This window comes from Pterocles gutturalis, unplaced genomic scaffold (assembly GCF_000699245.1).
Source record: "Pterocles gutturalis isolate BGI_N339 unplaced genomic scaffold, ASM69924v1 scaffold3437, whole genome shotgun sequence".
Taxonomy (NCBI): Eukaryota; Metazoa; Chordata; class Aves; order Pterocliformes; family Pteroclidae; genus Pterocles; species Pterocles gutturalis.
The window spans coordinates 47,087-74,848 of record NW_010115068.1 but is presented as its reverse complement, the minus strand read 5'-3'; the positions used below and the strand labels follow the sequence as shown (position 1 = coordinate 74,848).

Sequence of the window (27,762 nt, the reverse complement as noted above, 5' to 3'; positions counted from 1 at the left end):
ACGTGAGCATTTCCATCGATGTTATTATTTATGTTGCTGGAACTACTCACATGCTTAAAATTAGCATATACTCAAGTGCTCTACAGATTTGGAACCAAAAACGTTCAACACTTTCCAGGATCAAGCCCTATTATTCTACAAAAGCATAACGGATACAGTAGGTTTTGTGCTCCCTCCGTGTGTGACACAGCACAATGGAGCCCCAAAACTTAGGGCTTTGAGGTGCTATAACAAGAACAACAGCAGCATAAAGTCAGTTGCTGTTGAAAAACGGAGCAGCTGGGTTTGATTTTAATCTGATTTTTGTTTTTTTCCAGTACATTTATTTTTAAAGATCGAGCACCTGGAATTGGAGTGTAATAGTGAGGAAGATTATGTACTGATAGAAACACAAAAACTACTCACGAAGAAATCTGTCCCTGTCAAGTTATCGAAGATATTTGCTCATCTTCCATAGAAAGCATTCCTGGCATTTTAAAATCAGACAATAATCTAAAGATCTCTTGGAATGTATTTGCCATTAATGCAATGACAGAGAGCACTGAACAAAACCAGATGTAGCTCCAAAAGTGATCATAATTGAAATAACAGTTAAATCTGCAGTTCTCAGAGCTCTCCCAAGGAATTCGTACTAAGGGGGTTGCAAAATCTTCAAATATTTGAATAGCACTGTTAATGTACTGGAAAATTCAAAAGATCAAATTCATTCACTAAGACGGTTCAAAACTGAAGAGGCACCTGCTGTCACTGATCAGGCTGCGAAAACCGGATGGCTTCTGCAGTTCCCTGTTCCAGGGGGAGGAAGGGGGCTCATCAGCCAGCCCTCCTGCCTACCCTATATACTTTCTCAATGCCCAGGAGTCATCAGTTTTACCCTGAAGTCTGTACCACAGACTCCAGACAGCAAACCAGCAATCAAGCAGCATGGTTAAACGCCATGCTTCTATTATTCACCATAAAGGAGTACATACTTGTGCCTAGTTGATCAAGATGATGGCAGAGGTGGACTTCCAGATTAGTAAATTGGATCACCACGCTTAGCGACGGCACAAACCACGGAGTAAAGCAGGAGTCAACCCTGGTGCAGGCTGCTAGCGCCGTAGGGGTTACGAGCTGATCGCACGCACTTTGTGAGCCAGACTCACTTTCCGAGCTGTGAAAGGCAGATAACACAGTGGTAGTTCAGCACTTCCAGGATTTCACTGCTTTACAGTAAGACTTGACCATGTGCCATGTTGGTTTTCTGACACAGCCGATGCCATAGTTTGATTTACCCGCTAACGTTAGCATATGCACTTTTCCCCAAGCAGAACACAGCAGACACGATTGCGATCCAATAGCGCTTTTATCACGCTGCACTTTCAATTTGAAATCTCAAACACTCGAACAACAGATGCGAAGCAAATTTACAGAAAATAAACCCAAAATACACCAGGTATCTTACTTGTTGAAATAGCTAAAGAGAGTACATTACCATTATTAAGGCTGTAGGAACGAGCTGCAAGTTAATCTGGTCAAGAGAATGATTTTTTAAATTTTGTTTTAAGGAAACCAATTCACAACTGTCAAACTGCTTCTACACATAAACCCTGTGAGCTTTCTTTCCTTTGCCCTTCTCATTCTACAGTCATCATTTTAAAAGAATCTCTGAGTGTTATAAGCTCAGCCTGGAGCCTTTTACTAGCACCTATTACAACATATTAACTACACATTTACAATGCCACTCCATTGATTTTTTTTTTCCTAGCCGTGCTCCTGACGCCATGAATTTCCAAGCATTATCTTTCAGTCTCTTGAGAGAAACTAACACTACATCACAATTCTATAGGTTGCCAAGACACCACTGAAGTACAAATAAACTTTCCAATTTAAGCCAAACCTATCCTTAATGCTCCTTAGTCTCACTCCCTTTGCAGTTTGGTACTAAAGGCTTTAGTTTAAAAGCATAGACTTGATTCAAGGCAACTAAGCCCACGTCCTCGGTCCAATGCTGCTTTTATTTTTAAAATAAAATGTAAAAAATAATTAAATAAGGCCAACTTACTATTTTTGTCAGAAAGTAATTCTCCTTTATAAAGCATTGTGAATGGATTTCCAACTGACATTTTAAAGATATTTTAAATCAAATACAAGCTTAAATTCCAACATTGGCTTTCAAAGCAACATGTCATGCTTTTAGAACAAAATTTTTCATCACTCCACATGTGTTACTGCAGAATTATGCACAAGCATAGTAGGTACCAAAAATATTTAGCTGCAAATGCACAGAATTCCATGGATAGGTGAATTTATCAGTATTATTGTGTGTTACAGTAACTAGCTAGTATGGTATTTATTCATGGAGCTTAAATCCAACTTCAGATTTGTGGACATAAATCAAAATACTTGTGTAGCAGTAAAACCCAACTAAAATTACGTAATTATCAAAGAATCAAGACTGGTTATCAAGAATGGATTAGGCTGGTGAAGGATGAAAGACAGATCACTTAATCAGATTTTTAGCTGCTTTCCCGTGCTTCTTTACCTCTTCAAATTGCCTTTTTACATTTCAAAAATGGTGTTGTAGGCCTTTGGAGAACTGGCATCTTTGTAAATAAAATTATTCTTTGTGTTCACATGGTAAAACATCTATGGGAGTGGACTAGAGTCAGAGAAATGGGATGCTCTTCTTCGCTCTGCCATGGATATTCCTTAGATTGTTGGAACAAACCATGGAGCAAATCCAAAAGCCACCAAAATTCATATGCTGATTTAGACCATGAAATACTTTTGAACCTGTAAAACCGGTTTGTTCTCTCAGAATAACTCCCAATATTTTAAGATTTCTTGCTCATTGCATTTTGATTAGAAACTGAAGAAGTTCGGAGACATATGGAATGAAAACGGAAAAAGGGTATGGGGGGGGGGAAACAAATGTTAATCAAACCACGAGGAACTTTTTTAAAAAAAATCACACTTCGATATTCTGAATTAAGCCGTAATTTGCCCAAACAGTGATAACAGTAACTGCAGTAAAAAGGAAGGACTTTTTTTCTGAAACTTGAGGTTTATTCTGAAATGATACATTTCTTTTCCTTGAAAACCTATTCCTTGAGTCCCCTATCAGTGACTCAGAATTTTGATTTCCTTAGATACCTTTTTTTGAGATGGATATTTACATAAAATAAAATAATAAAAAAATTTTGCTCTGACTTTTCTGCCCCACAGGCAGCAGACCAAGTGGAAGTAATGTTCTAGAACTCGAGACGCTGGGAACAAAAAGATTCAAACTTTTTTGTTTCCTCATGGAGAGTCACCTTAGAAACCAAAAAGACCCACCACTGAAACAGTTCCCTAACAAACTCCAGAGTCCAACCACACGCTCAACAAACCAGATAGGAATAGGAAATGAGAGTGGGACCGTAATAAGAGATCACAATATCAAGTGAACAGTTTTTAACGGGAGACTGTAGTCCTTATGATCACCCCCCAATTTTAAAGTAAATCTAATTTAAACTTTTTGCCCAGGTAGACTTCCATCAGACTTTCAGCACTGCTACTTTCTCCTTCTACCTTGCACAAAGCCCAGAAATCACAGACACAGTCCTTCATCACATGCTGTGCACAAACAGAAAATAAAGTACTATTAGCTCAAAACCCAGAAAACTTTCTATTAAGTCTTGGTGAGCAATAGTAGGAGCATTAATATCACAGAGGTAGATCTGATTGTGAAATCAAAATTTGTGCATCAAATGAACACAGTATCAAAAAATCCAACATTCTCTTGGCTGCTTTGGAGCTACAAAACGCAGTGTGGACTGTCCACAACTTTTCAGCTGGGGAGAGAAAGAATAACTAGCTTCTACTGCTTTGTGCGTGGCACAACATGTTGAGGGATGGGTGTAGCAAAACCAGAGGAAATTGTAAATAAAAATGACCTGACTTTAACACCAGAAATGTCTTTTTTTTTTTTTTCCTAATCCTGTGAAATATCAGCATTTTTAAAATGGAAAATACCTACATTCGAAGTCATTATATATTATAAAGTATGATACTTTCACATCATGCAAAGCAGTTCAAGTTAAATATACGGCAACTGGGAACAATGACTTAACAGTGACCTGCAATATTCTTGTTATTTTAAGAGTGGAATATTTAAACCAAAGCTGCCATTTGTGACGAAACCACAACATGGGAAAATATCCACTGGGAAGAAGAAAGAGACCACTTAACTCATTTAATTTATGACTCAAATGCTGGTCTGAACCCAAATTGTTAGAGGTCAAAATCCAGTACATCATCTAGTTTGAATAAAAGCAAAAACAATTAGCAAGAAACATGATCATGATTCCTCACTTAAATTTTTTAAAAGTAGCAATTTAAGGCTTATTTAAAAGTTTTTGTACTTGTTTCATGGTTTGTATCTTAAGGCCTTTTTCAATTACTATTTCACATTAGTATGTCAGTGATTATAAAAATACTGCTTACATTACACAGGAGATGCACAAATATATAAAACATCTTGTAATGTAAATCCATTTAAACAGAGAACGATAAACTCCTCCCAACCAAACCAGGGAGAGGCTTTAGTGTCTCACCACCCTAACAATAATTTTGATTATATTTTGCTAGTCCTGCAACATGAAAACACAACCTACAAAAATAATTTCTTATATGATAATTTCCTTTTAATTCTTTAAGGTCTTCCATAAACAGTAATTTATGCCATGTATGATTCCTTCCACAGACGCTATACTAAATCCCAAAGGAGATGCTAAATTATTTCACTTAGGACATCAGATTTATTGATTCACTGAATAATGAATGGTATATAAAATTCTTAAAAATAAATATACACATATATATAATGTCCTTAACCAGATAGCTCCTTGATTTTTATACTTCTAATTACTTCCTGATCAATCTTAGAAAGAGCTTGCATACCACAGGATTTGGACCATGACATCTTTGCATATTCCCATATTCATTATTGGTTGATACACTTCAGCCTGCCAGCTACTGGTCAATATATCAACTGGATCCACATCTTCTCACAAACCTTATTGTTTTCCTGTCACACGAGCCACATAAGTTTTATACTTTATATCTGATGCTAGGAAACAGTAATAAAGCACTTAAAACACAAGGGATCAGCTCTCTGGTACTAATAATTAGCATATCATAGAGGTTACCATAAAAAAAAACCACAAACCAAAACGAAAAACCTCGTAGAGTTCGAAGGAAAAAATATGAGCAGCAGCTGTATGCGTATGGCAGCTGTTAGAACCTGACTCAAAATACAAGATCACACTAAGAAAACAAACTTCAACAAGACTAAGCATTTTTATACTTTACAATTAATAGCAAATTACATTTGCTAATCAATCATACAGTTACTGTATGTAATTAATGTCAAATCATCATGAGTCTCCAGGAAAACCAAGATTCAACTTTTTGCACAGTCTTCCCTTGTCGCTCTCACTAACAGATACCCTTTGCCCTGAAATCCCCCACTCGAACACTCTGCACCGGCTTTAAGCACAGCTCCTTCTGGCTCTTCTTACTAGTCTAAGATCTCGTGTTAAACACTCGCTTTAGGAACATTGAAATTTAGGAACATTGAAATTTACCATGACATGGGGCAGTGTCTCTCAAACCCAACAAAGTTTGGCATTTTTGGGTCAAGTAGAATTCAGAATACATTTTAGGGTGCTTGGTCACAAGAAAATACCCATAGGGGTAGCAATACGTTTGTTTGATGAAGAGAGAGCCACAGTTTCAGCAAAGTTACTGCTCACATGGACTTCCTATGCTACCAGGTGGCTAGAAAGGTTGGTCTTCTCTGCAGGTCCACCGTTATCTCTCACCCCCTCCTAAACAAGGCTTCCCTTGAACAGAATGTGATTCTGTTTGAAGCTAGTATAAAGAGAGATCAGTTTGAATTTCTGTGGACAGAGCAATTGTCTTGCTTGGAGTCTTCTGGTACCTCAAGGCCATTAGGATATTTCTACACACTGATACCACTGAGGATGCCCACTGTTGCGGAGCAAGCCTGCAGCCTCTCAGCTGAAAATTCATGAATATAGACCTTCTAGGCAGGTGAATTCATGTTGTGCTATAAAAAGTTTCTGATGCTAATCACATTCCAAACTGGGTTTTGGTTTTGTTTTTTCTACTTATTTGTATTTCATTTTAACCCCAGCCTCTTTCTGAACAATAACAACTCAGTAGCTTATCAGAGCTCCCTGAACGAAACACTGCATACAGTGATGAACTCTATTTCAGCAGAAAACAATAAACATGATTACAGTGACAAATACCTTGATGAAAAAAAAATCTACTAAATTTCACTACTTCATGTTCAGTTCCCACCGAGTTCACATTTCTGTGGTGTTAAGCTGACCAGGAAGGCAATTTTGCCAAGGTCCCACATTCAGAGGAATTAACCTTGTCTAAAACACTTAACTTCTCAATGATGAAAATGCATTCTTTCACAATTAACATCAAGAAATCATTTTCAACCTGATACTATTAATGGAAACCAGATGTTTAATTTTCTTCATTGATTTTGTTAGCCATGTTCGTATTTCCTGATTTCTCTGAATCCTGTAGCTTCACGTAACATCTATGTGGATGCTACGTACTCATTCAAGCATGTGTTCATACACAGGCAGCAACAATCAGCAAATAAATGATCCAACAGGGTCATTCGAGGTTTTCTACTCTAAGTAGAAAACAGTACAAAGGTCTTTGAAAGCAATTCCACTGCTGTTTGTGGAGATGACTTGTACTCATTTCTCCTCACTCTACATATGAACCAAAACTGAATGAACGCAAATAGAGCAAGTATCAGTCATTGCACATTGTTTCCAGCTGTAACCATAATGAAAAATGGATCTCCAGTGTTTGAAAACACTGATTAAATTTTTTTACTGTTAGCATGGTAAGTAAGCTGTGTGAATAATAATTTAATGCTCTAGAAGTACTAAAATTCTCTTTAATACATTTAACATAGACAGTTGGCTTATTTTAGTCATTGACATGCACCGAGGACAGAATGAAAGTGATGTACGGGGGGGCATGGAAGAAGAATGTTTACTACTACGTTACACAACGGATTGTGCCCCAGCCTTTTGTTAATTGGCTAATTTTACTGCGTTGTGCAGCTAAGAGGTTTCAGGATATGGCTTGTTTGTCTTCACTTTTCAGTAATCCCTGTGTTCAGAAAATTGATGAATACAATGCTGCCAGGCTGCCTATAAATCTACAAGAGAGTTCTTTCTGTGCACACTCCATGGCCTCGTGTGAAGGTGAACTACAGTCTAAGCTCATTTAAGACCAGCTACTCTTACCGCGTACGGAAACAGGATTTTATTTCCTAAGCCTCTTGAAAAAGATCTCTCAAGAGTGTAGCATTAGATTTCTGTTTTTCCCTCCTCCCTTAAAATTACCTTTGGTCATCAGCCACATTCTGACTGCTGTTCAGGACAATCCTCCACAGATCGGAGGCTATGAGTTCTTTCTGGTCATTCACGAGGTTGATACTGGGCAGCTGCAGTTCACAGACTTTGCTTTCTGATAGACTGAACTCCCGGAACGCAACAAATGATTTCTGAAGCTCATCCCAGTATTCCAAGTTGCAAGGAATCTGTGATAAAAGAGAGAAGACATAATGATACATGCTTGATTGCAAATATAATGGGATTTACTTTACATGCTAAAAGTGTAAAACTAACTAAAGTAAATAAAAGTACGATGCCATATAGAAAATCAGAGTTGTAATGGTTACTCAGATTCTATGCTCTTTTAACTTAAATTGTTTTTAGAGCTTCACTGCAGTATAACACTTCAAACTTTCTCTTACTAGGTACAGAAATAGCTAGTTCTTCCACAGCACCCAAGAATAACAAAGACAATTCAACTAAGCATTACTTGTATTATGCATCAAAAAAACCCAAACCATCAGATGTCATGGTATCAAGGACATTCTAATAACAACTTTTTTTTTTTTGCTTGAACTAGCTCTTTTAACTTTATTACATAACAAAATATCAGTTTATTATTTGTCCATTTATTGGCATATTAAAATGATCAAAGATGCAGAGTGAAAACTACGATGGGCAACACAATGCCTTGTGGTGGGCCAACACATGAATAAAAATCCTGGGACAAACCATGAAGTATTTGTCATCACATGATGTTTTCTTTCATGGAATATGTTATTTAGACAACTGTGTGATTTTGAAAACCCAAATCCAATAAATACATGGTAGCTTCAGTTTAATCACATCCCTAATTTTAAGTCTGTAAATAACCCACTTGGTTTATTCCTGGATGCATCACTGAATGGAGAGAATGTTACTAGAGGTATTTCCAAAGAAGATAGAAAACAAATTATAGTAAAAGCATAGATTTTAAAGAAGTGTGTCTTAGGCTTTTTTTTTTTTTTTTTTTTTTTGTAATAGCATGAAAGTTAATGAGAATATGAATTTAAAACAAATGCAAACAGTAAGATATGAAGATTTTAGAGTTAAGATATAGAGATCCACAGTTATGGCACTCATACGTGCTTAAGAAATACTAAAAGTCAAGTTGATATTAAGCAAATAGTAGAAAAAAAAAAAGCATATGTATGTGCCATTACCTTTTTTAACCCTGTGTCTGTGTGTAGACATACATATATAAATAACCAGTAAAAAAGTAAGAATGTGGTAGAGATGGCAGGAAATCTAGGCACAGCTAGAAAAAGCTCTACACGTATTCTTCCTCGTTACTCTGTAAGGACTATAATGCCCATGGAGGTGACAGCAGGCTGATTAATTAACAGGAATGAAGGTTAAGAAGGAAAATTCAGGGAGCTCAGTGGTTCAAGCTGGGGAGGGCAAGGGAACATAAATAATCACCAAAGAATTCTGGAAGAATTAACATGTGGAACCCCAGAGCCTGAGAAATGTAGACAAACTACATCTGTCAACTCACAATGATACCTGAAGATTGAAAAAAGCAACCACACTCACTAAAAGTTTTTTAGGTCAGGACAGGAGGGAAAAAGAAAAAATATCTGACAACTGCCAGCGAAACTCTGATGCCAGTAACTTATATAACAGAGAGCAGCATGGCAATACCGATCAGGAGTGCTGATTTAATTTTAAAGACTAAAGTCTGAGAAAAAGGGATTCATATCAAAAAGTAGGTCATACACGTAAAGGCAGCAACACATTTTTTTAGGAGATGCATATTCAATTGGAAATGTTGAAGTTATATAAATGTCAGCTGGAAAATTATGAGGCAGTATGATGACGCCTGGAAATAGCAAATGCCATCCTGAGAGACATCAGGTGAGACATTTCCAAAAGCCAGGGAGAAATATCAATTGACTTGTATAAGACACCAGTGGGGCCTCATCTGGAATATGGCACACATTCCCAATTATTCATGTTAAAAATGTATTAACTTACACTGGGATCAGAGTTGAGGACCAAATGAAAGAAAATGAAAGGCACATGATTGCTCTACCCAGACACCTCAGGAGAGAAGCAGTTAACAGAGGACAAGGTCTATAGAAACTATGGGTCAAAACCCAGTTGCTCCATCAACGAAGTGTAAGGCTAGAAACCCAAACAGAAAAGGAGAGGGAGGTTTGAGGACAGCCTTGGTGCTCATGACAGCTGCTTTTAGTAGCTTGATTCGTTAATAAGATGGCAACAGTAACCAGCATTGTGCTGATGGGAGGAGGCTGAGCTTGATGACCCAGAAAATGTCTTTCTTGGTTCTGTGTTGCTAACTCTACAAAGGTGCTATGCACAACAGCAGAAATTTGAAATATTACATTATTGTGCTTGTAGCCATATTTCAAAGTCGCACTATATGTATTCTTTTGGCTTTTAATGTCACTATAGAGTTTTAGATTTTTTTCAAAACTTCTCAGTGTTGCATTATTTCAACCTTTAAAGCCTGTGGACAAACACTCAAAATTGCAATACCACAGAAATGTTCCTACCCTTCAATTATGGATATACCCAAGGAACTACGCTATGTTAACTATGAACACACGTGTATGTGACTCTTAGGGACGTGGTTTAGTGGTGGACTTGGCAGTGTTAGGTTTACGGCTGGACTTGATGTTCTTAAAGATCTTTTACGACCCAAATGATTCTATGAACACATAAACAGCAACTTCCATCATCCACTATGTTTCATACTACATTGTGGAGTCACTCACATACTTTTCTAAACCTCCACAGTCTCCACTGGTGATAAAACATTTGATTTTATTTAAAATATTGCAATACTTGGCATTATGTCCTATAGTACAAGATCTTGGAATTATATCATTACAAAAGGATCTATATAATTTCTGACAAAAGGTTGCAGCCTTTTATGGTTGCACAGGTACTTCTACATACAGCAATATCTATTTCTGCATTTTTAAAAATCTCAGTCCTTAAAATACCTTGAGATTTTTTTAGGAGCATGATTCACCATGTTTGGAAGCTTGGTTTGGTCTTGTGCTTCCTATTTCCTATCAACACCTAAGTTACACTTTCTTAACAATGCTGTGTGCAACAAAAGCCTTGTAAAGCTATCCTACTATTTAGGATATTTATTTCTGTTAGATTACATCTCACAACAACCCCCTCCCCCCCCCCGTTTTTTTTTTTTCCCCAGTATTCAAGTCTTCCTAATGATAATCTCACAAAATTGGATCAGAATGACAAGTGGTGGGCATTTTAACAGAGGCTAAGCAAGGTGATGAATTCTATTCCCATTAAGATTAATGACCTGGAAGAACAAGTTAAAGAGCACAATAAAGGAATTTCCTAAGTGGCATTACAGTACAAAAAATGCAAAACTCTCAGTAAGGCTAGAGGAAAGTAATACAGAGAGACTGAAATAAAGGCAGAGAGAAATGTGAAAAAGCCCCAAAGCAGATTTCATATATATTTTTTTTTTTTAAAAAAGTAGGTGCTTCAATATTTCCAAGCAGATTTCATATATATTTTTTTTTTTTTTAAAGTAGGTGCTTCAATATTTCTACCTGCTCAGTAGATGGTGGAAATATTGCAACTTATCTTGAGGAAAAGATGCAAAGTAAAATGATCAAAACAATTATTATGCCAAAAAGAAGTAATAACTCCTCTTCAGGCTCTGGTATGCCCTAACATAGTGCATTTGCCTTTTAGGAACTTCATGGCAACCTTTTAAGCGAATTCTGAAGAATTGGTAAAGGCACAGGAATGACCACTGGACTCAGCAGTATGAGTAGCCAGAAATAACATATCACCTAACAATTAAAGCAGGCTAGGAAGCATGTTGAAAAGATTATTCCTCTTTATTTTTGCTCATGAATTTTTTCCTGTGTTGTAATATGTCAGGAAAGTTACCAGAGCAAGAGACAGTATGTTTCAAGACGTCATCTGCACATTAGAAGTAAAAAGTCAAAGACACAGTTTATGTGATTGCCTATACAAAATACAGCTCACGCTTTGGGACTGTCCAAACTGTAAGCTTTCTAGTTTGAAGCTTGCAAAAGACTTAGTATCTTTGATTCCTACATATCTAGCTTTATTTGTTCTAGGGGGTTTATTACTAATGCCTGATCTGGATAAGTTTAAGGAAAGATGGTAGCTCTGGGCAATATTAGCTGCCAAAAATAATAGTTGTGAAAGCCTAGAAATGGGCTATAATGCCAGAACTGAGTCATAAGCAGTGGGAATAAGTGAATTAGCTGCAACAAAGAATTCCCCATATGTAGAATTAAATATGGTACTTTTACGTGAAAATATTTGAATAAAACCTAAGCTATACTTCAGACAGTTGTTACCTCTTAGGAAATGTGACTGGTAGTGCTGCCTCTAGAAAACTAAACACTAACGAAGCATATCTAACCACAAACTTCTCTGCTAAACACCAAGCATGCTTCTTCAACAGACACTTCTCAATAACTTCTTGTCTTCTTTCCTAGCTCTCAAAGAAAGTTTTAATTGCAACTATTTTATTTGCCTGTAAATTGCAAATGTTACTGTACAGCCCCTCACTTACATGTGCATAAAACTATTATTTAACTGTGGGCTCAGACTGAACCAAGAATTGCAAAGTTCTGTTTTGGAAGAAAACCACATACTATGGAGCAAACACTTATTTAGAAGGATGCCTACGGCAATAGAGAGCAAAACAGCAGCCTAACGCTTTTTTTTCCCCGCAGCATTAACAGCAGAGATCAGAAGCAGCAGTGAAAAAACTACATGAAAACAGCCTGAACTCTAAGTACTCACAACAAAACCAGTTAATAAGATAAATACATTTAAAACGAAGCAGAGAATTGGAAGGTTTCCCCTTTTTCTCTCTATTGCTGTGGGCTATAGACATGGGAGATCTGAAAATTGCACGGCATTGTTCTGATGCAGAAGGAAAACGGTGTATTAACAAATTCTGACAGAAGGATTAACAAATTCTTTCTGAAGGAAAGCCTTTGCCTCTGAGTGACAGTCCCAGTCCTGCCCCCTGCAAGTGTAAGACACAAAGGAACAACTCAACTGAAATAGTTACCTGGGACCAGAAATCTTTTGAATTAGGACAGTGTGGATTCCTGTGAATCTCATTTCACTATTTTAAGAAAAAAAACCTTCATATATTTTATATGAACATAGACATTATGAGAATCACCTATAAACCCACATCAACTCTCTACAGATAGAGCCTGTCTCAATTTCAGCAGATCTGAAACCTCTATCATATACACTCCACCCCCCCAAAAAAAAAAAACCCCAAACAAAAAGAAACTCAAACCCTCTTAAAAACCTGCATCCTTCAAGTCATTTCCTGCGTGCTTGTTAACCTATCAGCAAGACAGTATTAATAACCAACACGAAATATTCCCACGAATGCACTATAATGTGATCATGTTTTTTCTTATTCATCATATATCATGTCACACATTGTCTGTACTAGAATAACTTAATTCCTATTTGGAAACTAGGGGTGAAGAAATGCTGCAGACTCTGTCAATGCTATGTTACACATTCCTATTTTCATCCATGTGTTGTACACCCTATGGACCACATGGATGCTCCTTATTCCTGCTTAGTTATGCGTAATGAGACACAAAGGGAGAGAAACAACTGTTGATCCACATGTGCTTTTTAAAGGCTTTCATGATCACAACATGCTTCTAGATTTTCCTGTGACCCGATGCTATCCTCCCAGATCTAGACTAGTTTGCTAATTTGGACTTGAGAAGCGTTGGGTGCACACCACTGATCCCTAGCAAGGTTTCTCTAGCTGAGCTCCCTAGCTGAGCAGAGGGTCACACCAGTCCACAAGCTGTCACATCAGCACAGATGATCATACCTATTATTCACTCTACATAGTCTCATAATGCTAAGAGGTCTCAGACACAGACGTCATTGCCATTTAGGACAGAAATAATTAAAATATCTCAGTTTCTTAGCTAATCCCATCTTTTTCACAGACCTCTCTTTTTTGTCTCTAGGAAAAAGCTACAGCCGTTTGCCTACTGCTTTGAGGTTGCTGAACGAAGCGTATATAAAAGTATTATTGCATTATAACTTAAATACTGGAGCATATAATTTTTAAACTCAATATAAAAAATGGATCTTTAACTATACACGTGCAGATCTCTTGGGTTGCAAAACACATCTTGTCCAGCTGAGAAAGAAAGATATTAACAGCTGTGTTACAGAAGAATGTGCTTAATGTTTTCAGCGATGCTTTCTTTTGATTCATGTTTTTGCTAGAAAACAAGCTTCTACAGAATAAATGTCCATTTCTTGAATCTCAGCCCCTCAGATGGTGGGCGCTTCCTTTTGGAAATGAAGTTATTCTTGTTCCAGAAACAACTACTGTACGAGAAAATGCACACAGAAGACAGGAAGCATGTGTGTGTTTTATCTTCTCTGAGCAGGGCCACCTAAGTGAAGGAGAGGCAGAATACAATACAAACCAGCACTTTGTGTCGGATGCCAACCCATGCTGAGATTTTAACTCCGGCTTCCTGAGCATGAATAAACTGGTTGCTCTGTAATAAAGCTATTCTGTTATTAGGATATTTTACTGTTTTAAGGTCCAACTGCCTTAAAAAATACAATTCTCCCATTAGGTGAACAGAAGTCGCAGTAGCAGGAAATAAAAAGTTTTATCCAGATTTTTATTAGGGAAAAATTCTTGGCAATGACTGCTAAGAACATAATTTTTAAATTTGAAGTATTATTTATGCAAAAATAGCAAAAAAATCTCCAAACCCTACAGAAAAATATACTGTGTAGAAAATATGCTCAAAAGAAAATTAATATTAAATAGAATAAAACCTGCCTAATATGCCTGTTCACACAACACACACAATCCAGTCTGACCAGTGGAACAACATCCTGGACAACTGTAGGATACTTCAACATCCACGTTCCTGTTTATCTTATGTGATTGACATTGTGAAATCGTGCTACAAACCAAACTGCCTGTTGTATAACATTTTTTTTAGCCTTCCTCAGGGCTAAGATTGTATCATATCAGCGTGGAAAACAGCCTCCCCTGGCACAGCTACAGACCACCAATTTTCCCTTTTCATGAAGATCCAAACAGTAAAAAAAGATGTGGTGGTTTACAGCGAGGTAGAATTTTAGCCCATTATAGTACTATTAGGATTAGCAGTAGTACTAGGATCAAAAATATTCTAACTGTACAAAGTATTTGCTGTCCCCCCAGCTCAATCCCCTGTGTATTTTCATTATGGTTTTCTGTTCTTTGACACCATTTCGATGTGTTACGTATCTGTACATTTTGGGCAGTAAAAGTTATTCTACCACAGTGTATTCTCAACACTCAGGAATAATCGGATAGCACAACTGGAGAAGTTTTCCAAAATTATCCCATACAATTTTTTCACAGCATTTGTAAATGATAAATACTCACTTTAAAACTGAATATGTAATATCTGTTTAATTTTTTTACCATCCATACTGAGGTCTTTGCCTGAATAATGAAAATAACTACTCTTTTGCTTTCTGAGTAATAACATATACCACAGCTCTTTCAATACCATTTAACAAATTTATTTATGGTCCTATTAGCATACTTATTTTATTTTATTTAAATTTACATCTGTACTGCAGTTTATAAAATAGATGTTAAGTAGAGGTATAATAAAGAGATGTGAAAGAAAATTCCTGTCTTCTGAGAGAAATTTTATTTAAGAATACATAACTGCCTTTTAGCTGACTTTGGAAAAAAAGCTTCTATACATCTTCAACTAATAGAAGCTATAAAAAACCCTTTGTAATATTGGAACCAGTTGAGAAACCACAAGTATTCAAATGCAGGAAATCATGATTTTATAACATTTTAATGTGATCTACTCTTGGGAAACAAAGTTAACCAAGCCCTATTTCTCTACAGGAAATATTCCACTGTACAGTTGTAATACATTGTGGTGAGGGGTACAGCTGCAAATTTTTCACCTGTAATGCCCCACTGGTATTGTGGCTTACTGAATTGCATCAAGATTGCCTTCCTGTCCGGAAAGCCCTCTAAGTACAAACAAGACTCTAAGCCCAGGTTTTATTTTCCCTTGGTATCAGAATATGGTAATTTAAGAGCCCTGAGAAATGCTTTTTAACCTTTTAGAAGAAATATGTAGCATTCTTTTATTAGGAACTCTGTTCTTTGGCTTTTTAAAACAACATGTGACCAACTTATCTTATCAATTTATCAGGCTAGCAGGTTCGGAGCGAATGCAGGTGTGTACAGTAATGTGATCTGTCACAGATACGGGCTTTTTCATTACGGAAAAACTGCTCTAAACACACTAACAGCTTTTGGGAAGAAAACGCTATAACTGAGAAGATTTCTGTAGAACTTTTTAAACAGGAAAATGTATGTGCTATTAAGTGTCAAACCCATTTTTTTTTCTGCTGTCATTCATCTTGAGACTGAGTTTATCTAATAGCAAAAGCACCAGTATTTAATTTAATTTATTAGGGTCTTAAGTTATTGCTGCAAGTATTGAGAAACAAAAGTACACAAATAGGAGATCTTGCTTTAGGGACTTACCTACTTCTTGCAATGTTCCTTATTCTCATTTTCTGACACAGGAACAATCGTCCACATGTTATTTAAGGCTTTTCATTTTGTGAGCTTCAGTATTTATGAATAATATAAGCACTATGCTGTTGAAATGTAGTCACCTCTGGGATGGAGGGTAGCAGTCTATTAATACATAAAGTACTGCGTAATTTTTGGTATATGGGCTATTTTGACCACATATTGTCACCACAGTAAAGCCTGACTCCTCCGAGAAGTGGCACAAGATCAGCGTACAGCAGGAAGGACTTCAGTTTGCAAAGTTTCATAAATCAGAGTTACAAAATCTGAAAAGTACAGAACACGAGGAGAGTGTAAATCTGTCATTAAAATAATCTGATGGTTTCGTCAGTCCTCTGGCACCCGGTAGAGTTTTCACTGGCTCAGTAAGCCCAAAGGGTAAATTTCAGGGTGATGCACAGGCAAATTATGCACAACTTCCATTAACATTCCCAACAAGTTACGCTTAACTCCCTGCAGACTGCACAGAAACCGTGGGCCAAACTATACGGTCTCATCTCAACGCAGTGAACACTGAGATCATACAGCAAAATAATTAAGATTATACACACCAAATACAGTAACAAAATAGTAAAGTCGGAGATAATCCTACTCTCAGGCAAGGAAGTTCACAACCAAAGTTTAAAGCTGGAATTCCTAAAGAGAACGGGCTCTGTTTCAACATCTGCTTAAGGCTCACTGTGGAACACTGCAACGCCTTTAGCCCCTACTTCCTTCCTTGCAAGAAAATAAAGACAATACTTATCATTAATAGTCAGAGTCTTAACTTCGGAAAACATGTTGAAAAACTCTGCCCAGCATCACGAAGCTTGCTCACATCCAGCTCATCTGAAGCCCAAGTGGCTCAGGCTACAAGCAAGCCCTCAGCCCTCTTAGACCAGTTGTTCACATCATGACCTGCACCCCGTTTTGTACATGTGCATGGATAAACACGGCTTCTACTGACAGCAAGGCAGTTTCCTACATTAGAACAAAAGGCATTTGTTCCAGTTCTAGTTTATGATCAGATATGCTCAATAATTATACTGTGTTGTTTCGTTTCAAGCTTGTTGCAACTCTTCATACAGTGGGGAGATGATAAAAACTCTGTACCCAGTCTGGGTGCAGCAGCAGTATGACTAGTACAGTCATTCTGAATAACAGCAAGAGACAGAATTAGCAAGAAATGTAAGTTTTAAACAGCAGAATCCCAGACAAAGCACCAAATTTGCCTTCTGAGCAATTCACCAAAGCTAGACAAATTATTTCACCATCCATCTAAAAAGTCTAATTATCTGAAGCCAGCACTGAACTGCATGGCAGGAGATTCAAAAATCTGCAAACTGACAGGTTTATCGATAAGCACAGTTGAACTTTACAGCTTATTCTCTAATAACACTATGAACTTAAATCACTAACCTGTCATACACAAATCATCTGGATTTCCAAAATAGTTGTTGCTTTGGGAATGTAGAAAATAAATCAAACACGAATAAAATTTGTGGTTTCCCAAAAAGCTCTTTTCCCAGACTCTCAAATGCCCAGCTGAACACTGTAGCCCCAACAGGGAATGAAAAGTAATAAGGAAGCAGAGCCAGCCAAAATGAGGTATTCTCTGTTAAAAGGAAAAATGAATGTCTTTGACATTGATCATAATTCTTTTCCTGTTGACTGTCATGTCAAATCTTTCCTGGAATAATGACTTACAGTAGGTCTAACGTCAGTCATTCTTAAGCTCATGCTTCCTTAAGCCACTGTTTAAACAACCACAAGGTGTTAGAAAATGAGTGTTTATTGGCTGACAGGGTTGAAAAAAATCAGATTCCAGACTGCAGAGTTTGCAAATGCTTTATTTAAATAATGGAAGCATGTAAGGCAATGCAATGGACTATTTTTTTGAATCTTCGCCTTCTGAAGTTGGAAATACTTTACGTTCTCCTAAAAGAGATTTCACCCTCTCAGCAAATGCTCCGAGTGAATTTTACCAGAGTGGTTTTATTTACCCGGTCTTTCCGTATTAAATCTCAGTTAAGCCCTTGCACTATACTCACTGCCTTAATTTTCTCCAGTAGACCTTGAGATCTGGTAAATTTAATCACCACTCTTCTAAACCAGGAATAAGTCCTCTGTTTATTAGGAGACTATATAAAGAAGAAAGGCCAAAAAAGGAGACCTCAGCACATATTCATCTTTTCATCAGCTGTTATAACGCTGACTACACTTGCATGCAATAGGAATCCTGGCAGGTACACAAGGGAAACATCCTCAAATACAAAAACCTGTCAGAGTTATAGCTCAGTAGATATTTTATTTTAACTTCATATGGAGAAATGAAGAAATGCCATAGATCATCTTCCTTTTGTCTTGTAAGCTTTAACAGCTTGTATCTCTCACTGGATGACAATCCAGAAGAAAGAATTTTAAGTCTGTGTTGGTGATGCAGCTTAAAGAAATCAGAGAGCTCAGAACTTCAAGCATTACACATTATATGGTCACTTTGATTAGACAAAGCTGGTTTTCTCCACCTTTTAAACCTGTGGCCACTCGTGTAAACACTCTTGTGTCAATGCAGAGCTTTTTGTTCGAGATACGGGGCAGTGCCAGCAATATCTCTTATTGGAAAGATATGTCTACAATGGAATGGCTAAAACTGAGCATCTCTGTAAAAAGTTCACTAGCTGAAATAGGTCTCCAGCTGTAGAGGAAATCATTTGCATGTCCTGTTCACCTGCTTGCACAGAAAAGCACAATACTTACTTGATGGTACACAACCCAAACGTGTTGACATCGTTCTCGGTAAAGCTAAATGATACAAAAATGTTCAACTGTCCTTGTAGCCAGCTCAAGCCAATGTTCTCATCATTTGGGAGCTGAGGTGAGAGACTATGAAGCCCTTCCTCTGCAGGTTAGACTGCCTGGCACACTTTTGTTCCTGAGTTGCTAATGTATCTTCTACAACTCTGATATCCCTGCAGGAGACATTTCTATATACCTTATAAAACATATTCTGCTTGAAGGCTATTACTATGCTTCAAAGTCCTCAGTAGAAGACATATTATGGACAGATTCACAAGAACGAGAATCATCACCACCAACAGATTCCAACTTCAACTGCAACGCAACAAGAACATCATAGAGCATAGAAAAGAGCTGCTGCTCTATAACGACAAGTTGGTTGCCTTATAGAACATAGTTTCCTGTTAAACTGGGAAACCGAGGCATAGCAAGTATTCACTTGTGAAGACTTAAGGTGAAACAAATCTATAAATGTCTGCATAATTTTTGCTACAGAAACTATCTGCACAAGGGAGTGTGTCCTAAATCTAACATTAACTGTTTTGGAGCAACAAGAGTAGGTTTTGTATCCCTAGTTTTGTGTACATATCTTCTTTAAGTACATAATAAAATAGGCTTTTAGAGTTGTTAAAGAAGACTTTCTCTTATCAGCAATCTACTTGAATAATTTAAAAGTTTCATCTGTGGGAACTGAGAAAGTCACAGAGAGCATCCTTTTTCATGTACCAATATCAGTCTTCAATATTCTAAAGTAATGGCACTGCTACTTCATCTTGCTTATTATCTTTTGAATTAATTTTGTGAAATTTTTCCAAGTTTGGACTTTCCTCTGCTCCTGAGGTGTAAGTATGATTCTCACATCAACACTGTTCTACCCTTTGCCCTTGCTGATTTGGGCAGTAATGGATTAGCCTGGTTTACATGACACAAAAAGGAGTCAGCACTGGGATTAAATTCACTCCTATGAAATCCGTGCTGTCTTAAGTGAAGTTATCAGTAGAACAAGCTTTTTCTTCTCCATGTATTTTAAAAATAATCTTAGCAGTAGTCAAGATCAAAAGGGTATGCCTTTACCAACATCTGAGTTGCTGCCTGAAGGTTTTTTCTGTAGATCCCCTTTATACAAGGGGCACATTAGCGGTGGCTTAGAGCAATATTTATCACACTACTTGGAAAAGACACAGCCTATTGCTTTTTCTTCTTGCAAGAACATGAAATTACTGCTCTTGTGTGTATATTCCTTCATCCCACATTGATCATTACTAGGATATTTAGCTGTATCTAGAGCCTTCTAAGCACTGATGAAAAAAGTCTCACAACTTGGAAAACAGACAACCATCAGCAGAAATTAACAGAGTTAATGTTCAGTATAAAAGACTGAGGAATATTCTACATCCATAGCACATCTCTTTCTTGATACAGAACCCAGTAGTAACTTTTTTTTTTTTTCCGTTATCTATACCAGGTTCCACCCAAAACACTCGGAAGCACAGTGGCAAATTGATTTTTGCTTCACTTCATTGATTTTGTGTTCCAAAAATAATACCTGTGTATGTATTTTCTCCACTAGTAAGAACTTACAAATACTAATATATCAACTTTAATACAGTCTTGAGAAGGTATATTCAGAAAAGATCTGGGTAGTGATGTAGACACAAAGGGAGTAAAATAAGAAAAGGTCTCCAGGTCAAAAAGGGCTAGAAATTATGCTGGAGATACGCGGGCTTTAGTACCTGAGGATAAGAAACACCTTATGTCACTGGACAGGAGCTCCTTAAAAAATTAAGAAGAGGTACCAGGGAAGCCTAAAGGTGTTTCATCAAATACTAGTTATCTGAAAAAATGGTGAATCACATAGACTAAAAGAATATTTGTAGCATGTGAAAATGGGGCAATGAGGGATCACAAATTAAATACAAAGGGCCTGCAGTGTCCGGTAAACAGGAAGAACCAGTTCAGATACTCTCAATCTCCCAAAAGAAATACAATCCTGATGTAGTTTCTTGCAAGTGCATCTAGGATTCTCCCTCACTTCTTTCAAACAAATAGATCAAACTTCTGTTTTAAATCACTAAAGAAAATGCAACACGTGATGCCATGGCAGAAACATCAGTTCTACCTTTTCCCTCCACAAATAAAAGCAATAATGTTGGGATTGTAAAAAAGAAAAGTTTTAGAAACTTGACGAGGGAAACTGCTTACCTTCGCAACAACAGAAGCAAAAGTACAAGAAAATAAGCTCTTGGGACAATCTAGAAATAGCAGCAAGGTAAGGTTTTACAGAAAAAATATCGTTCATATCAACTCTCATAACCTGAAGCTGTTCATTTATTCTTTGGCTGCAGCAGACAACACACAACCTCAAAAAAATCCCCAAAACCTCTCTTTATGGTGAAGGTTTTTCCAAGTTCCAGGAATTTGAAGAATAGCTAGAAAACCAAAAAGACTTCTAAAACCTACCCGTGATTAAAATGATATGCCAAAAGAAGTTTAACAAAGATAGAAAGCCAGATGAAATGTCACAGCAATCTACTTGGAAAGAAAGAACATTCAACTGGCAAACTTTTAATTCAGGACAAACTACAGAAGCGCACCTTTGCCTGGATTTATGTGAAGTAAAGGATTCAGGGGAGCTGGTAACACAGCTGTTGACATTATGGGTCCTCCTAGCATCTGAAGATACACAGAATCCTGGGAAAGTTTTTAAAATATATTTTTAATATACTTTGATATCATTACTGTCTTTAAATTTAGATCATTTTTTTTCCAAAAAAGCTGAAGTCTTTGGCTTGCAGATGTTCCTCTAATGTTTCATATCAAGAAGTGAATAAAACTGTTGTTTTGTCTTTTTTCTCTTTATATTTTGTGAATTTTCCATATGCACTAAATACACAGTATCTTAAGAAAAAGATGTACATCCATACAGGGAAAAAGGTGGAGCTGATGAAAGGCCTCCTGACTAATTTAAATCAGAACGTAACGTTTGAGATTAGTATTTGGTAAATGCAGTTTACCTAAAGATTTTGAAAATCAACTCTGTATTACCGATTCCACCCACATATCTATGTTATACTAATAAAAAAATGCATCTTGTCCATGTTTAAAATGGCTGTTTGTCTTCACTGTGCAGAGAGCTCTCTGTAGGTGCATGGCCATTTCTGGAAAATGGGATAAATCACCACCTAGAACCAGGCAACAGCTACTGCCAAAATTCATGGCCCGTTATCAAAATGTGGATCCTCTTCTAGGCTTTTCTGCACTCCATGTGCCCAAGAGCACAGTTTTTTGAATAGACGTCCCTAGCACTCCATGTGCCCAAGAGCACAGTTTTTGAATAGATGTCCCTTATTTGGCTGATATCTTTAATGTATTCCCTTGCAATTGAAAGCCCAAGGTAGTAATAGAAAACTTACCAAGAATTAATTAATCCTAAAATTGACAGACGTTAAGGAACGAGTTTTGTCACAGCGAAAAGCATCATGGAGGGAAGCTATACAGGGATGCTTGACCTTAAAACGAGACTGATGGAAACAGTTCTCTGTGGTCGATGTACAAGATTAAATGCAAATCTGAAGAATTACATGAAGACCAGTAGAAGGTGACAGAACCTCAACACTGGTAGCCCAGCGCTTCCCTCTTTCTATCTTACTGTCCAAGGCAATCACAGAGGAAATGAAAGAGAATTGCAACTACCTTCCCTTCTCTAGGCTGCAGCATGGAAGCAAAAAGCAGCAGAGCAGGTGTGCTACTCGAAGTCCAGCTGCATACGCCCACTTGAAGAACCGATATCCCCCTGTACAGGGTCATATTATCACATGAGCACATCATTCTGTTCATGATGTCTGCTATCTATAATCAGAGCTTAAGGTAATTATGCCAAAAACTTGGTGTGCTGTGCTCTGAAATGAAATAATCTGAAATGAAAATGCCATCCTGAAAGAAGGCAAATTGTTGGCTTTCACAGCAACCTAAGAGGGTCATCAAGACAGCATACAATAACAGGATTTTGATCTTTGATTCAAACCTCATGCCAAGTGGAGCTGATTCTTTTCCATTTAATTTTAATTTTCATATAACTGAAAGGAGCTGACATTTGGCCGTCCAGAGGGCAAAGAAATTGGCAGGACACTTACATGATCTCACTAACAGTATGTGCATGGTAATAACATTATACCATTTATCTGAGGAAGATTATCCTACTTATCCATAACTCAAAGCATATTGGTGTATAATTCAATTTTAAAAGCACTTTTTAAAGTTATAGCAATAATGAAATATAATTCAACATTTCTGAACAAATAGGAAGAATTGTGAGATATTTATTTCCATTGACTCACAACACTATTCTGATTAACAAGCAGATTCAAAGTAAAAAAAAAATGTCAGATCCAATTTGTAATACAAAAACCAAACTGATATTAACAAAATTAAAAATGAGCAAAAATCAAAAATAGGTACACAAGTCAATTTATAAGGATGAATTACACTAGACAGGAGAGAATGTAACTACCTGATTGTGTATTTTAAAAAGTAAAAATTCTCGTAGTTAAGGACCAGTGCAATCGTGAGGCGTGGTTTATTTTTGGGGCACAGAGTCACGCAGCTGCAGCACTCAGCCTCCCTTTGAAGGGCAGCTCCATGATCTCACACAGTCAAACTGGACAGCCCACTTCAACCCCCTCAAAGCAAAATGAGAGAAAATAGATCCTTTCTCTCTAACCCTCTGAAGAAGCACGGCCATCTGCCATCACAGACACAGGAGAGGATGGCCGGACTGGAGATTTTAGTTCAATGAATTTCCACTGAATCTGGGCAATTTCAGAGCAGGTCTTTCCTCACGTGTTTTTATTTCAAATGAAATGAGGTCTTGAAGTAAAGACTGATGGATGAAATCACAGGAAGACAGAATAAAAACTGCATGCTTGCACACCAGAACTGATAAATTTGGCTATAGCTTATTACGTCATGGAAAAACTCTACAGGTAAGTGGTTAAAATGTTTGGACAAGTAGCTTTAAAACCAAAGATGTGCTCAAGCCATGGAATTTACCTCCTATTGTTTTACAGAGCTCCTGACATTTATTTTGTGCTCATTTTTAATAAACCTAAGTTTGAAAACATTCACTTCAGAGCACAAATGTTTTATTTTGTTAATGAAAGTGGAAAACTCCCATTACCCACCTGAAGAACATCTCCAAGGTCAGCAGTGCTAATATCTGGGTCTTCAGTGGTATTAAAAGGAACTGGGTTAATTCTTACGAGAGTGAGCACTCTGGGTTCTGGATATCTCCACAACATCATTCCTGGACTATCCTCAGTTTCATTGTAAAACACAACTTCATAGGCACTGGGCAGTTTTTGTGCTTCTGTCAAATGAAAGAAAGCTATAATCTGTTACATAATTTCTAGAAAGAAACATGCTGGTTTATGAAACCAAAGTAGTTAAAAATAAACCCGTCAGGATCAAAAGGAGAGAAAATAAAAAAGCAATTTCCCTGACTTTTAAAAGATTACAGCTTAATGGAAAGAAATCAAAAAGTCTTTTTTTTTTTTTTTTCATTCTAGCAGATGTCTTTTCAACTGCTTTTCCAAAAAAAAAAAGTAAAGTATTCATTGTAAGAGGCAAGTAATCTTTAATAGGTAATTACTGTATTTAACTTTATAATTAAAAAAAAAAATAAAAGAGCAATAATGTTCTTACCTGCATCTTGTATATACTGGAACAGGCCTGTTCTCAGATCATCTGAGGTATGCTCAGTTTTGGAGGCCAGATTCCTTTCCGTAGAAAAACAAGTAGGGTGTGTACGTTCACACATCAATGTCTGTACCCTGCCCTTTTTAGTGAGGTACTGCTGTAGAAGCTCCTGGAGAAGGACTAAACAGTTTAAATGCTCTTGACCCCAGAAAACCTTTAAAAAGCAGAAGAAAAAAGTAAAGAAAGAGAAAAGACAAAACAGTTACATACAAATATTCAGAAATTTTTGAATGAAAAAATCTCCCCAAGACAACAGGAACTTTATATGGCTTTCAGCCTGCTCTACTTATACCTTAATTGCTCCTACGTATCCTTAGTGTGAAAATAAAGAACAGGAATAAAAAGAAATCACTACAAAACCATTTGGCAAACTTGTTCTTTTCATCATTCGAAGGAGAGCATTAATTCTTACCACTTACAATTGATCCTGATGCTGCCTAGAAGATCACAGAACTTAAAAGTGATACCCAAGAGCTTACAGCTGAGCGCAGTATGGAACATTGGGACTAGTCACAGATTTTGCAGGTTAAGATATGACAAAAAAATCCTTAAAGATGCAACGTTCAAACTGTTCAAAGAGCATGTTGCTCCAAAAGTGGAATTCTGCAATGCATTAAAAAACTAAGTGGCACAGCAAAGATGACTAGAAAGATATATGAACGATCATTTCAAGCACAAACATCGAGCATATACAGCAGATGATTCGGATGTGCTGCAAGTTCTCAGAGTAAGGTTTAAAAGTTTAAAGTTTTTTGAAGTTTAAAACAGAAATTTAGAAAAATATCTAAGAAAAACTGGTATTCAAAGTCCAGAAGATACAGACAATTTATAGCAAAATAAAAGGCAAGTAGACGTTCCTCTCTCCGAGCTTTGGCAAGCAGCACTGCTTTTCTCAAACCAAACTCCTCTTTGAGAGAATCACGTTAACGGGGTCAAGTCTTCATGTGCACAAGTGGGCCCAGCAGCAACAGGGAAGACAAGGAAGAAACTCACAATTAGTAAAGGAATAAAAATTAGAACCAGTGTGGGATGAAATAAAATTCACCAACAGTAACTTAAATGTCCATGGTAAGGGTAGGAGTAAAGTAAATAAGTCAGGTGTGGACACAAAGAGTAGCGCAAATTTTTTCACTGGGGAATACCAATGTTTAAATATGAAAAAAGATCAAAAGATGCCTAGAGAGTGTAGTACAGCCATGAAGAACGAAGCTGTGCCCTCCCCTGCATCTACATGTGTGCCTATGGAATAAACCAAGATCCATTCTCCACCCACAAACACAGGCTGGGAGGAAAATAGATTGAGAGCAGCTCTGAGGAGGACCTGGCGGTTCTGGTCAATGAGAAACTGAACACGAGCCGGCAGTGTGCGCTTGCAGCTCAGAAAGCCAGCCATGTCCTGGGCTGCATCAAGAGAAGTGTGACCAGCAGGTTGAGGGAGGGGATTCTCCCCCTCTGCTCTGCTCTCGTGAGACCCCACCTGGAGTATTGCATCCAGCTCTGGGGGCCTGACATGAGAAGGCCATGGACCTGTTGGAGTGAGCCCAGAGGAGGGCCACAAAAAAGATCAGAGGGCTGGAGCACCTCCCGTATGAGGACAGGCTGAGAGAGTTGGGGTTGTTCAGCCTGGAGAAGAGAAGGCTCCGGGGAGACCTTAGAGCAGCTTCCAGTGCTGAAAGGGGGCTACAGGAGAGATGGGGAGGGACTCTGCATCAGGGGGTGGAGTGACAGGGCAAGGGGGAATGGCTTTAAGCTGAAAGAGGGGAGATTTAGATGACTAGACATTAGGAAGAAATTTTTCCCTGTGAGGGTGGTGAGGCAGTGGCCCAGGGGGCCCAGAGCAGCTGTGGATGCCCCATCCCTGGAGGGGTTCAAGGCCAGGCTGGATGAGGCTTTGGGCAACCTGGGCTAGTGGAGGGTGTCCCTGCCCATGGCGGGGGGGTGGAACTAGATGATCTTTAAGGTCCTTTCCAACCTAAACCATTCTATGATTCTCTGAAGACCCTCTTACAGCCAGTCCTGAGCTAAATAGTCCTGGGCTGCCCAGGTCACCTCCCTAATTCAGTGCATTCCGACTCCAGTTTCTAGAGTATCTCCAGGCTCAGAGTCCCACACTTGGTCTAGCACCCCCTCAAAGGAGTTCCGTGTCACCTAAGCCGATCCCAAGGGTCTCAGTCTCCCACTGATGGAGGAGAACGAACGCTTTTTTCCCCTACTTTTATTAATTTTACTTCTAGGCAGCTGGAGCTCCAGAGCATGGAACTCCTACTACAATATTCACAGATGAGGCACCAATTTCACATAAGCTCTCTAGGCTCTGCTGCAATACAAATTAACAGTGGTAGAAGATGAGGTCATGTTTAGAGCTGGTAAAATCATTAGCCATAAATAAACTAATTTGAAACAGAATTGTTAATGCTTTTGTCAGCATTCTCAAATCTATTCTGCCTGACCAAATGTTCAATTGTTTTTTTGCAAAAGCTAATTAGCGCAGTGTATATTCTAACAATAAATGGCTTTCTCAGATTTATAGAACTTTTTCTTGTCCTTGCTAAAACCCCAAAATTTTGGAAAAAAAACCCAACAAATAAGCCTTTTATTATTAACAACATGTAGAGGTAGTCAGCCAAGTACCTGTGAAAAACAAATAAAAAAGAAGCAGAGAAACAAACTGACTTCATTTATTCATTAAGATGTAATTTTTAAAAATTTGCATCATTCAGTTAGCCCTATTTCCAGTGCTGTGGTTTTAGGAACTTCTAATGTCAGTTCTGGGAAAAGACCTAATGACATGATTAAACATCAAAATTTCCTTTTTGTGTTTTATATGCTTGATATATATATGTATTTTAAAACATTTGGTGTGTATAGATACTACAATCAAAATAATTAAAACAAGGCATATCTTAAAGCCTACTTGTTTAAGCCTCACAGAATCTATTTTTCATTTCAAGAACTCCCATGCTTCTTGGACTGGTTTCAAGTTGCGGGCACTTCCAAACAGCAGAGGATAGCATGGAAAACTGAGTATTAATTGCTACAAACAACAGTTTATAATTACTCCCCTGAGAAACTGGTGTAAGTTTAAAAAGAAAGGACACGTATTTCTTAAAGCTACCCGTAGGCACTACAGACACGTAG

At 37.6% G+C, this 27,762-nt stretch overlaps 1 protein-coding gene across 1 annotated transcript in view; it reads right to left on the bottom strand.

The window, feature by feature from the left end:
- LOC104462882 (vacuolar protein sorting-associated protein 13B-like) overlaps positions 1-27,762 on the bottom strand; it is a gene marked incomplete at its 5' end in the record, with an annotated part of 112,291 nt that overhangs the window by 50,779 nt on the left and 33,750 nt on the right. The window contains 4 exons of the mRNA XM_010075026.1: positions 972-1,153; positions 7,431-7,627; positions 24,051-24,235; positions 24,571-24,778. Coding sequence (XP_010073328.1) covers positions 972-1,153; positions 7,431-7,627; positions 24,051-24,235; positions 24,571-24,778 — 772 coding nt within the window. The remainder of the gene's footprint in view (positions 1-971; positions 1,154-7,430; positions 7,628-24,050; positions 24,236-24,570; positions 24,779-27,762) is intronic.